The sequence below is a fragment of the Mesocricetus auratus genome, unplaced genomic scaffold (assembly GCF_017639785.1).
Source record: "Mesocricetus auratus isolate SY011 unplaced genomic scaffold, BCM_Maur_2.0 Super-Scaffold_100004, whole genome shotgun sequence".
Lineage (NCBI taxonomy): Eukaryota > Metazoa > Chordata > Mammalia > Rodentia > Cricetidae > Mesocricetus > Mesocricetus auratus.
In genome coordinates, this window is record NW_024429189.1 from 92,741,765 (window position 1) to 92,754,820 (window position 13,056).

Sequence of the window (13,056 nt, forward strand, 5' to 3'; positions counted from 1 at the left end):
AAACCCAAAAACAAACAACAACAACAACAACAAAGATAGGTCTCATACCTAGCAGTAGATATACAACACATAATGACCTAATGGTATTTTTGTACTTTTGAACTCAAATTGCTTTGTTGAGAATTTTTTTGTCTTACTGCGATTTTACCTGTGTATTATAGTTTTTGATTTTGTTTTTATGAGTGACGCGCGCGCGCGCGAATGTGTGTGTGTGTGTGTGTGTGTGTGTGTGTGTGTGCATACACGTGAGCATGCTCTTTGTGTTTTTCAAAACTCTGGTTTGTTTGCTTGTTCACTTTCTAAAGAGAAAAGGAAGGATAAGGTGTGGAGTTGGGTGGATGTAGAGATGGGAAGAACTGGTAGGAGTGGGGGAAAGTGGGAACCTTGATCAGAATATTGTCTATAAAAAAACTTCTTTCAATGGAAAAAAGGAAATAAACTTTTAGAAATAGGTTTTATTTATTTTATTTTGCTTTTAAATGGAATTCCTTCTCAAAACACTGGGACAGAAGCACTCATTTAAACACATGCATGCACATGAAATTTCATTGCCAAAAATTTCATAGCAAATTCTGTTCATGTTTTACATGAGTGGAAATAATTGTACGTTAATTTCTTAAATTTCAACATACTTCATTAAAAAGTCACCTATCTTTCAAACTAGCGTCGTTATTCCAACTTTTATCTGACATACCTCAAAGTATTGAAAGACCTCGGCATCAAAGCGCCGGGAACTGAACCGAACCCTCTGCCCAAGAACCGGGGCCAGACCACTGGCTGCAAATGCAAGAGGTGATTTATTGAGTACACAGGCACCTGCAGATGCTACTGCAACTCGGGTGCAGAGCATACCGGGCTTGTAGGGAGTACAATATTTATAGAGTTTTAATGATTACATAAGTATCAGCATAGCAACAGGCATTTCATTGGCTCATCTTGGGGGCAGGGGTAGTTCCCACAGACTAAGTTTCCTGGTATTACCTCATGAAAGACCCCGACAAGCTTCAGCAATTATTATCCGGGTCCCATGACTGCTATGGTGACCACAGATCCTGTTTGACATCCTGCCAGCTAGCCAAGGCACCTGGTCTGAGTTTTTTCATTAGGCAACGGACTGGCCTTGCTTTTCTTTTCCTAGGGGGTCCTGGGTAGGGGTCTTTCAGTATAACAAATCTTAGCTTCACATTTGCAAATGAGTGAACTCATAGATCGTCAGAGAAAACTCCTTAGTAGTCCTGGGAGCTCAAGAAAGACTTAGTAATTACACATAATGATATGAAAACATATTTTGAACATTTCACTTTGATTCAGTAATCAAGAAATATTGACTTAAGTTTTCTATAAACTATCAGTGAGCTGTGCTGAGTGGCTAAATAAGAGTAACTGTCAGGCAATCCTGCCAAAAGCAATCTACAGATTCAATGCAATCCCCATTAAAATCCCAGCACAATTCTTCACAGACCTTGAAAGAACAATAATCAATTTTGTATGGAAAAACAAAAGACCCAGGATAGCCAAAACAACCCTGATCAACAAGGCAACATCCAGAGGCATCACCATCCCTGACCTCAAGCTCTATTATAGAGCTATAGTCCTGAAAACAGCTTGGTATTGGCACATAAATAGACAGGTAGACCAATGGAATCGAAAACCCTGATATTAACCCACACACGTATGAACATCTGATCTTTGACAAAGAAGCTAAAAATATACAATGGAATAAAGAAAGCATCTTCAACAAATGGTGCTGGCATAACTGGAGACTGGCATGTAGAAGAATGAGGATTGATCCATGTTTATCGCCATGCACAAAACTTAAGTCCAAATGGATCAAAGACCTCAACATAAATCCAGCCACACTGAACCTCTTAAAAGAGAAAGTGGGTGGTACCCTTGAACGAATTGGTACAGGAACAGCTTCCTGAACACAACACCACTAGCACAGACAGTGAGATCAACAATTAATAAATGGGACCTCCTGAAACTGAGAAGCCTATGTAAGGCAAAGGACACAGTCAGCAAGACAAAAAGGCAGCCCACAGAATGGGAAAAAAATATTCACTAATCCCACATCTGACAGAGGGTTGATCTCCAAAATTTACAAAGAACTCAAGAAGCAAGTCTCCAAAACATCAAAGGACCCAATTAAAAAGTGGGCTGCAGAACTAAATAGAGAATTTTCAATAGAGGAGTCTGAAATGGCTGAGAGGCACTTGAGAAAGTGCTCAACATCCTTAGCCATCCGGGAAATGCAAATCAAAACAACTCTGAGATACCATCTCACTCCTGTCAGAATGGCTAAAATAAAAAACACCAACGACAATTTATGCTGGAGAGGATGTGGTGATAAGGAGACACTCCTCCATTGCTGGTGGGAGTGCCAACTGGTTCAGCCACTTTGGAAATCAGTATGGAGGTTCCTCAGAAAAATGGGAATAAACCTACCACAAGACCCAGCAACTCCACTCTTAGGCATATATACAAAAGATGCCCCTTCATACAACAAAGATGTCTGTTCCACTATGTTCATAGCAGCATTATTTGTAATAGCCAGAACTGGGAAGCAACCTAGATGTCCCTCAACTGAAGAGTGGATAGAGAAAATGTGGTACATTTACACAATGGAGTACTATTCAGCAGAAAAAAAAAACAATGGAATCCTGAGATTCGCAGGCAAATGGATGACACTAGAAGAAACCATCCTGAGTGAGGTAACCCAGTCACAAAAAGAGAAACATGGCATGTACTCTCTCATATATGGATTTTAGACATAGATCTGGGGAGTGCCAGCCTACAATCCCATGGTCAGAGAGTCTGGGAAACAGAAACTTCATTCAGTGGCTGATGGAACCAGAGGCAGACTCCCTCGGTTAAGTACTGAGCTGAACTCAAAAAAGCCAGTAACAGAGAGGGAGGACTGATGACCAAAGGGATTAAGACTGGGCTGGTTTAACCCCCAGAAACAGCTGACCTGACAAAGGTTAAATCTTGAATCCCAGGCATCAGCCTGGGAATCCAGCATGGGACTGATTAAGACCCCCCCTGAATCTGGGTGTCAGTGAGGAGGCCTAGGGAATCTATTGAGCCTTGGGCAGCAGATCAGTACCCATCCCGAGTATACACACGGACTTTGGACTCCCATCCAACAATGTGAGGTGCACTCTCACCCTCAACTCTTGGGGAAGGATCTAGGCCCTGCCCTGGATGAAATGACAGACTATGGACACCCCCATGGAGGGCCTCACCCTCCCTGGGGAAATGAGAGGATATTGGGGGGTGAAGGGAGGGCACGGGAGGAGGGGAGGGAAAGGGAGAGGGACCTGGAACTGACTTGTGAAGCAACCTTGTTTCTTATCTAAATTTAAACTGAAAAATAAATTTAAAAAATCACAAAAAAAGAGTAACTGTCAGATTTTTCTTGAAGGTATAAATACATAAGACAAAAAACTTAGCAAAGTACACCGAATTGTATGTACGGGGCGAACAGTTTTTAAATGTGAAAACATTATTGTTGAAAGCAACTGGAAATGACATACAATCCGCTGAAAAGGACACAAATATGTGTAAACATTTTCATTATTTAATTTCCAGTTTTTATTTCCATGTCTGATGTTTTTAAAAGGTATGTTGCAGAGAAATGAGGATAGGATGTTCTACTCACCCAGTTTTGAGACTTTAAGAATTCTTCAAAGGTCTTTGGAGGGTCTGGGACTTTCTAGTGAAGCAAAATCAGTCAGTGACATTAATTCTAATTGTATTTAACACACACAACTCACTTAAGCAAATGTAATACTTAAGTTATAATTTTTAGAGTTATAAGGTATTATAAAACATCCATTTGTGCACTTTGCAAAGTCAGGATATTTTAAAAAGGGACAGAGGTACATGTTTAAATACCGCCTTTACAAGAAACCCCATCGTTAATCTTGCTGAATGCTCTCATTTCAAATTCCGACAAGAGTTCCATAATAAACCCAGAGCCAGAAATATAATAAATATTCCTCTGTTGACAAGAAAGCCACAGGAAATTGTGAGTATACTATTGAGGCTTCAGGATAACAATACATAATCCCATTTTTATTGTGTAGTGGTTTCTCTGTGCATTGAAGATGTACTCAACAATAGACTAATTTCATGAAGATGAAACCTGAGTCCTTATCTTAGAGAGACTTTGCCACATTCCTCCTACTGCTTAGATACTTCCTGGTCTAACACTCTCTCTTTCCGAGTTTTTCTGGGTCTGTGTAGCTCTCAATTAAAATATCTAATTAAAATTAACTCTTAATTGGAAGCTTGAAAATTCAAGGCCAATTAACTACCCTATTTTAAAACAAAATATCCCCCAAAAAGACAAAAACAGAAAGTCACTTTTTCTCCCCAAGAAGGCTTTACCCACTGAACTTTACAAAGTTTCCTCAGGGTGACATTGAGCAGATTTGTGTCTCTAGAGAAAAAAAGACTATATACATCATAGATGAATCACATAACTAAGATACAGTGGCTGTCCCAAGTCTGTAAGTATTTGATATACGCACCACTTGATGAATAGGTAAGTAGATAGATAGGAGAAACATCTAACATGTCTAGAGAATGAAAATACAGTGAGGGAGAAAAAGTGAAAGAAGAGCCCAGCAGTCCAATGCATTAATAGCTATAATGAAATGGGTGAAAAGAATGAAATCATATTTTAATTTACTAAAACACTTATTGTACATTTACCCATTCAGTGGGCCAGTTTATAAAAGCATAGGAATATACTTTGTAAAACTAGTTACACATTTGTAGTTAAATGGAATATTTCATGCTCTTAAAATTATTTAAATATATGTATCATTAAACATGCATTTAACAAATAATAGTAAAATAAATAATTTGCTACAACATTACTTAAAATAACAAGAATAAATGAAGTCAAGTAAGTATTAAGTAAAACATGGAACCCTGGATCTAATTGAGAAGAAGCTATGAGGGGCAGAGTAAACAAAAGGCTTAGAAATAAAATAAATGAAATAAATTTAAATGTTTTGTTTTCTTTTAATGGTTATCAAATTATTTCAATCGTAAACTGAAAATAGTATCACATTTTACTTGATAGGAAATAGAAAACTGAATTGCAGAAGTTAAATTTTCATAGGAAACTTTTAGTCAACTGCAATACGAAATTCACTGTCTGGAATAAAATGAAAAGAGGTAAGGAACGAGAAGTTAAATGAACACCTATTTTCATAGAAGTAGAGTGCTTCTCTGTAGACATAATAAGGAAAAAAACAGGTCACGTAAAAAGCATTCTTTTCTAAGTGTTAATGAAAGCCAGAAGATACTGATAACCAAGGTTATAACACTTTATTCCAAGCTTATCAAAGTACTGGGCTACACGAAGGGCTCTTCTCAGCACCAAGCTCAATTCAACAGCAGGGCAATCCCAGGAAGCCAGCCCTGCTGATTACATGAAATCAAGACAGAACATACTCTATAAATAAGCACAGATCAACAACAGTTCCTTACCTGAGATACAGGCTTCTGCATCCATTGAATCTTAGCTTGGCCTGCCATGGTGAAAAAACACGGACACGAAGAGAGATCAGCTGGACCTCAGCAATCAGTGTGAGTTCAGGGAACAAGCTGGAAAGACACCTAAGTGCAAAAGCAGATGGCTTAAATAACCTCTCTGTGTCACTTTGAAGCCTCACCTATGAATGATGTCAATACGGTCACTGTGGAGGAAGAGCATACACAAGGAAAGCTGTACAGACCTGAGCAGCATTGAAAAAAATTTAAGTGTCACTCCAAACTTTTTCTAGCTCAAATATCTAGAAAATATAAGAAATAATTAGAAGAGATTGGAAGTATAGTTAATACCAAATAAACTCAATTCAATTAAGGTTACAGTTAATGCTAAATCTCAACTCAAAGAAGATTCTAGATCAGCCTTTCACTCTAAGAGTCTGGACCAACCTTTCACTCTAAGAGTCTGGATCAGTCTTTCATCCTAAGAGGGTTCCAGAATAGCCTTTTACTCTAAAAGCCAAATAAAGAAAAATGCCTGTGCTCTCCAGAACTAAAGACAATCAAATCTCACCTGCTTTCCACAATGATTGGCATGTAATGTTCAACAATAAAGCGATACAGAACAAACTAAAGAGGAAAAATGAGATCCACAATGTAGGGAAATACTGTCAACTTAAGTTATGGTCTAGGAAATCATTTACTGTAATAAGCAGACAAGGACTTAAAGTACTATAAAGATATTAAAGATTTTATAATATGGATTGACTAACAGTACATGAAGAAGATGGTGTCATAGGCCTGCAAATTCCAGCTATCAGCAAACTTAAGCATGAGGGTTCCAAGTTTGAGGGCTTCTTAGGCAATTTATTAAGACCATGACTCAAAACAGAAAGGCCTCTCTGCTCAGAACTTTGGATGTAACCTCTATTTCTTAGATTAAGCTCTCTATACAAGGCTTTTCTGGATTAAACAAGAGTGATCAGAACTCTTCTTAATAATTTTGGCCTACTCATGGGTAAAAGACACAGAGTTAGTCTTTCTTATTAATACAGCATGGCCACACTAATACCTTTCATACAGAGTAAGACTTTTCTCTTCCAGATTTCATGTAACTGTAGGAAACAAAACCAAGATCCCCAGACTTCTGAACTTCACATTATAGCTGTAAGAGGCACTCATGCTGTCTTATCTAATGTAAGTCCATGGTTCTACTATAACACTGTATAATATGATCAAAGTTTGTTTGCCTGTTCTACTTTTAGGGAACCTGAGTCACTCCCTACTTGTGTTTTACTCCTTAACATGAACATTCTTTGTTTGTTTTTGTTTTTATATCCCTAACCCAGTCTTTCCCCACTTCCACTATGCCCTAATCCAGTCCTCCTGTTTCTCTTCAGAAAAGGGCAGGCCTTCCAGGGATACCAACCAGCCATGGTATATCAAGTTACAGTAACACTAGGAACCTCATCTCCTATTAAGGCTGGATGAGGCAACCTAGCAGGAGGAAAGGGTCCCAAAAGCAGGCAGCAGAGTCAGAGACAGTCCCTATTCCCACAAGAAGACCAAGATACACAAGTGTAACATGTATGCAGAGGACTTTAGTCAGTCCCATGTAGGCATCCTGGTTGTTGGTTCAGTCTCTATGAGCCCCTACAATCCCAGGTTGGTTGATTCTGTGGACCTTGACTCCTATGACTCCTACAATTCTTCCTTCCCCTCTTCTACAGGATTCACACAGCTCTGTCTCTACATCTGTTTCTATCAGTTGCTGGGTGAAGCCTCTCTGGTGATGACTGAGCTAGGCAACAGTCTATAAGTGTAGCAGAATATTAGGAATCATTTCATTGACTTTTTTTCCAATCATTTTTGTTCTGTCCTAGATCTCTGGGCTAACCCAACTCTAGGTCCTGACACTCCAGGCATTGTCAAGGGTGAGTTTCCTCTCATGGTATAGGTCTTAAGCTGGACCAGTTATTGGTTGGCCAACCCCACAATTTCTGTGCAACTTTTACCCCAGCACATTTTGTAGGCAGAAAAAACTGTAGGTTGAAGGTTTTATGGCTTGGTTGGTGTCCCAATCCTTCCGCTGGAAGTCTTGCCTGGTTATAGGAGATGGTCAGTGCACCTTCCATATCCCCCATTGCTAGGAGTCTTGTTCACCCTCATAGATTCCTGGGAGTTTCCATTGCACTGGGTTTATAGCTTGTCCCCAAGATGTCCCCCAGATTCCAGTTGTCTCTCCCAGTACTCTCTCCCTCTATTCTCTCTCACCTGATACCTCCAGGTCCCATCTCCACCCCCCATCATCCCCTTCACAGTGAGATTCATGCATTCCCCCCATTGAGCACTCCTTGTTACTTAGTTTCTTTGGGCTTCTGAATTGTAGTATGATCCTTCTTTACTTTACAGCTAATATCCACTTATAAATGAATACATACCATGTTTGTCTTTCTGGGTCTCCTCACTCAGGATAATCTTTTCTGGTTCCATACATTTGCCAGAAAATTTCTTGATGTCATTGTTTTTAACAGATAAGTAGTATTTCATTGTGTAAATTACCACATTTTCTTTATCCATTCCTTTGTTGAGGGACATCTAGGTTGTTTCTAGCTTTTGGCTATTGTGAATAAAGTTGCCATGAACCTAGCTGAGCAATCGTCCTTGTGGTATGCGTGGGAGTGGTATAGTTGAGTCTTGAGGTAAATGGTTTCCCAATTTTCTGAGAAACCAAGACATTGATTTCCTAAGTGGTTGTAAAAGTTTGCACTCCCACTAGCAGTGGAGGAGTGCTCCCCTTGTTCCACATCATTACCAGCATGAGCTGTCACTTGTGCTTTTGATCTCAGCCATTCTGACAGGTGTTGAGATGGAATCTCACAGTTGTTTTGATTTGCATTTCTCTAATGGCTAAGGATGTTGAATGTTTCTTTATGCTGTTCTCAGCCATTTGAGATCCCTCTGTTGATAATTCTCTGTTTAGATCTGTTACCCATTTTTAATTAATTATTTGGTTTGTTGGTGTCTAGTTTCTTGAGTTCTTTTTATATTTCAGATACCACTCCTCTGTCATATGTGGGGTTGGTTAGCTCTTTCCCATTTTGTAAATTGTCATATTTGTCTTTTTGACAGTGTCCTTTGCCTTACAGAAACTTTTCAATTTCATGATGTCCCACTTATTGTCAGTCTCGATCCTGTGTGATTAGAATTCTGTTCAGGATGTTGTCTCCTGTGCCAATGCATTCAAGGCTATTTTCCACTTTCTGTTCTGCCAGGCTCAGTGTATTTGGATTTATGATCAGGCTTTTTGATCCGTTTGGACTTTAGTTTTGTTCAAAGTGATAAAGATGTATCTATTTGCATTCTTCTACATGCAGACATAGTTATAACAGCACCATTTGTTGAAAATGCTTTATTTTCCCCACTGTATAATTTTGACTTCTTTGTAAATAAGAAAAGAGTGTCCATAGGCATGTGGATTTATTCTGGATTTTCCATTAATTACATTAATCAACCTGTTTTTATGCCAATACCATGAAGTTTTTATACTATCGCTCTGTAGTACAGCTTAAGATCAGGGATTATGATACCTTCAGAAGTTCTTTTATTGTACAGTATTTTTTTAGCTATCCTGGGTTTTTGTTTTTCCATATGAAGTTGAATATTGTTCTTTCAAGGTCTGTAAAGAATTGTGTTGTGATTTTGATGGTGATTTCATTGAATCTGTAGATTGCTTTTGGTAAGATGACCATTTTAAATATATTAATCCTATCAGTCCATGAGCATGGGAGATCTTTCCATCTTCTTATATCTTCTGCAATTTCTTTCTTCAAAGACTTGAAATTCTTGTCATACAGGTCTTCCACTTGCTTGGTTAGAGTTATCCCAAGACATTTTATATGATTTGTGGTTATATAGAAGAGCTCCTTTTTTAGTTATTTAGTATCCATCCATTTTGCTAAAGCTGTTTATAAGTTGTAGGGGTTTCCTGGTAGAATTTTTGAGGTTATTTATATATCTTATTATATCATCTGCAAATAGTGTACTTTGACTTCTCCCTTTCCAATTTGTATTCCTTTGATTACCTTTAGTTTTTCTTATTGTGACAGCTAAAACTTCAAGTACTATATTGAATAGATATGGGGAGAATGGAAATTCTTGTGTTGTTCCTGATTTTAGTGGGATTCCTTTAAGTTTTTTTCCATTAATTTGATATTGCCTGCATTATGTTTAGGTATGTTTCTTGTATCCATGATTTGTCCAAGTCTTATCAAGGGCTGCTGGACTTTGTCAAAGGCTTTTTCCTCATCTAATTAGAAAATCATGTGATGTTTTTCTTTCAGTTTGTTTATGGAGTGGATTAAATCGACAGATTTTCATATGTTGAAACATCTTTACATCTCTAGAACGAGTTCTACTTCACGGTGGATATTTTTTATGTATTCTTTGGTTCAGTTTGTCAGTATTTTATTGAGTATTTTTGCATCTATGTTCATGAGGGGAACTGGTCTGTAATTCTCTTTCCTTGTTGAGTCTTTTGTGTGGTTTGAGTATCAGGATGACTAGCTTCATACAATGAATTTAGCAATGTTCCTTCTGTCTCTATTTCATAGAATAACTTGAGGAATATTTGCATTAGCTCTTTTTTGAAAGTCTGGCAGAATTCGTAGTAAAACCATCTGACCATGGGCTTCTTTTTTGGTTGGGAGACGTTAAATGACTGCTTCCATTTCCTTGGGGGGGCGTAGGTCTATTTAAATGGTTCATCTCATCTTGATTTAACTTTGTTAAGTAGTATATATCAAGAAAAATTGTTCATTTCTTTTAGATGTTTCCAGTTTTGTGGAGTACGGGCTTTTTATAACCTAATGATTCTTTGGATTTTCTCGGTATGTATTGAACTGCTTCTTGTTAATATCTTTTGGTGGCATACAATCTGTAACTAGGAGTGGGATGGATAGGTCAGCTGTAGTGAGTCCTGCCAACAAGACTTCCAAAAATGGTTGTATACCAATTTTCATTTTCAACAGAACCTTGATGAAAACTTCACTAAGTAATTCTTACTAAGAATCTAACATTTAAAAATATTTCTGTAGATTCAGTAATGCCCCTTTTGAGACAGTATCTTACTATGCTGCCCAAATTGGCCTCCAACTCATGATCCTCCTGCCTCAGCCTCCTGAGTAGCTGGGATTAGAGATATGTACCAACACACAGAAGAGCTATTCCTCAATTGTAAGTCACTAAATTATTTGGCTACATTGTGTGAAATACATCAGTGAGCAAACAAACTGTCATGCCAGCTGTAGCATGTGCTTACACAAAGCTAGGCAGGATAGCACACCACACACTTAGTGCACATTATTGAATGAGCTGCACCTGTGCATGGATGGTAGCACAGTAGGTTTATTTATGCCTTCATCACCACAAACATGTAACACTTGTGCTATGATACGACACAAAATAGCAAGTACATAGCCTTTTCATATTGACTTCTTTCAACTAGTAATAAACACTAGTCTTTGCATAGCTCACTTTAATTGTGATAATTTAATTACTTTTTTGAGAATTTCACACAATGCATTTTTGCCATAGTCACCTCCTCTCCCATCTCCTCCCATATCCACCCTCTCCATCCTCAACTTTCTACACACACAACATCTTAAAATAAACAAACAATAACAACCCCCACTCTAATTTGGGTTGCACAATTACTCTCAGGAATGGGGTCTGTCCTAGAGCATGGTTTTATGAGTCATTATACTTTCTATATTGTCAGATAAGCTATGACCCAAATTCCTAGGAGGCATCCAAAAGACTGAAAATAAGAAATCTGTGATCCTGTGCCTAATAGTACATCTAACTAGGAACAGTTATATGGATCTTTTGTCAGAAGGATTTTTGTATTAAGCCATTGATGTGTGGTTTCCTGGATATGCTAGTTTATTTTAAAGGTTACAAATTCTTTGATAACGCTTTGGAATGTAGGAATTATGTCCCCTTTCCTATGATCTGGGCAGGACTAATATCTGATTTGCAAGCAGAAGAAGATGAGAGAAGTGACAGTCATGTTTTGAAGATAGGACAAAGTAGATATGCCATTTCAGCCTTCTTGGAAGCATTCCATTTGGAATGTGTCCTGGTTGCATTTTGTGAGCTTGACACAAACTAGTGTCATTTGGAAAGATGAAACCTCAACTGAGAAAATGCCTCAATCAGATTGTCTGTAGGCAAGTATGCACTTTCTTGATTAATGCTTGATGTGTGTGGGTCCATGCTGTGAGGAGGAACAAAGGGGCATTGCCACCCCTAAGCAGGTAGGTGGTCCTGGGTTGTATAAAAAAGCAGGCTGAGTTAGCAATGGGGAGTGGGGAGCAAGCTAGGAAGCAGCACTCCTCCATGACTTGTTTTAGTTCCTGCCTTGACTTCCTTCAATGGAGTATGACATGGAATGTAAGCCAAATAAAGGCTTTCCTCCCCAAGTTGTTTTTGGTCACAGTTTTAGTGCAGCAATAGAAACTCCCAGCATAAGCTACTAAGTCTGCTACTCTCATGCTCACTGTGAGAAGTCCAGGCCACAGAGTGAGTTTATCAATAGTTCTAACAATATGCCCAGTCTTTCCAGTCAAGTTACAAGAGAAAATCCAACTTACTATGCAATAGACCACCCGGTTGTTTTCAATGACTGTACTGTACTATACCCTGGAGTAATTTATTACACAGACAGAGCAACCTAGAACACTGGTAGTTAACCCTTGCCTTTGCATCCATACAACTGAACAGCTATGATAAAACCGAGTTACATTTAAAAAGAAAATGCTTGTGAACTTTTTATCCCTGGCTTAGAAATTTTGTCATTGCTTTCTCCACCCAGAATGTTGCACCCCCCAACCACACCCGCCTCAAATCCGTGCCTGTGTTCCCTTTCTGCTGATGCTAATGTCCTCTAGTACCTCACCCCAAAAGAGCAGCCTAAAGGAAAGAAAATGGTTGTTGTAAGACTCCCCTCCAACTCCCTTTAAACTCTACTAAAACATGAGCTCCCACTCATGGCCAGGCAACTCCTTTTAACTGCTGTAAAAGGTCCCTACTCCCACTTATGTGTGTGATTCTGAGAATTCATCTGTTGACCACTGTTCTATTAGAACTTTTGTATCAATTCTAGTAAGTGTAAGCATTTGGAAAGATAGGATGGGATGGACAGGTATGGATTATGGCACTCAGGAGCCAAAGAATACTAAACGTTACAGCTCAGATGGAAAGTATTCTGGCACTTGGGAGTCATAGAACACTGAGTGTTACAGCTTGGATGGAAAGATATCCTGGCACTCAGGAGCCAAGGAATGCCACAGGTCACAGAAGCATAGAAGCTTACAGCCTTGCTTCAGGGAAAGGCTTCTTCCCCAGTGTATCAGCTCTGCTCTGGCAGGAGAGGGTTTCCCCAGCTTGGAAGGTTTTCCCAGTGTATCAGCTCTGTTCCTGCAGGAAAGAGCGAAGGTGTTACAGTTCAGCTCTGTTCCCTGGGAGAGTGGAGAGAGGAGTGTAACAACT

General features: G+C 38.8%; 1 protein-coding gene across 1 annotated transcript in view; it reads right to left on the reverse strand.

Annotated features, from left to right (window-relative positions):
• Fam227b (family with sequence similarity 227 member B) overlaps positions 1-13,056 on the reverse strand; it is a 170,221-nt gene that overhangs the window by 156,010 nt on the left and 1,155 nt on the right. The window contains exons 2-3 of the mRNA XM_040746215.1: positions 5,506-5,634; positions 3,662-3,715 (exon numbers count right to left, since the gene is read on the reverse strand). Of these exons, the coding sequence (XP_040602149.1) occupies positions 3,662-3,715; positions 5,506-5,553 (102 nt within the window). The 5' untranslated portion in view covers positions 5,554-5,634. The remainder of the gene's footprint in view (positions 1-3,661; positions 3,716-5,505; positions 5,635-13,056) is intronic.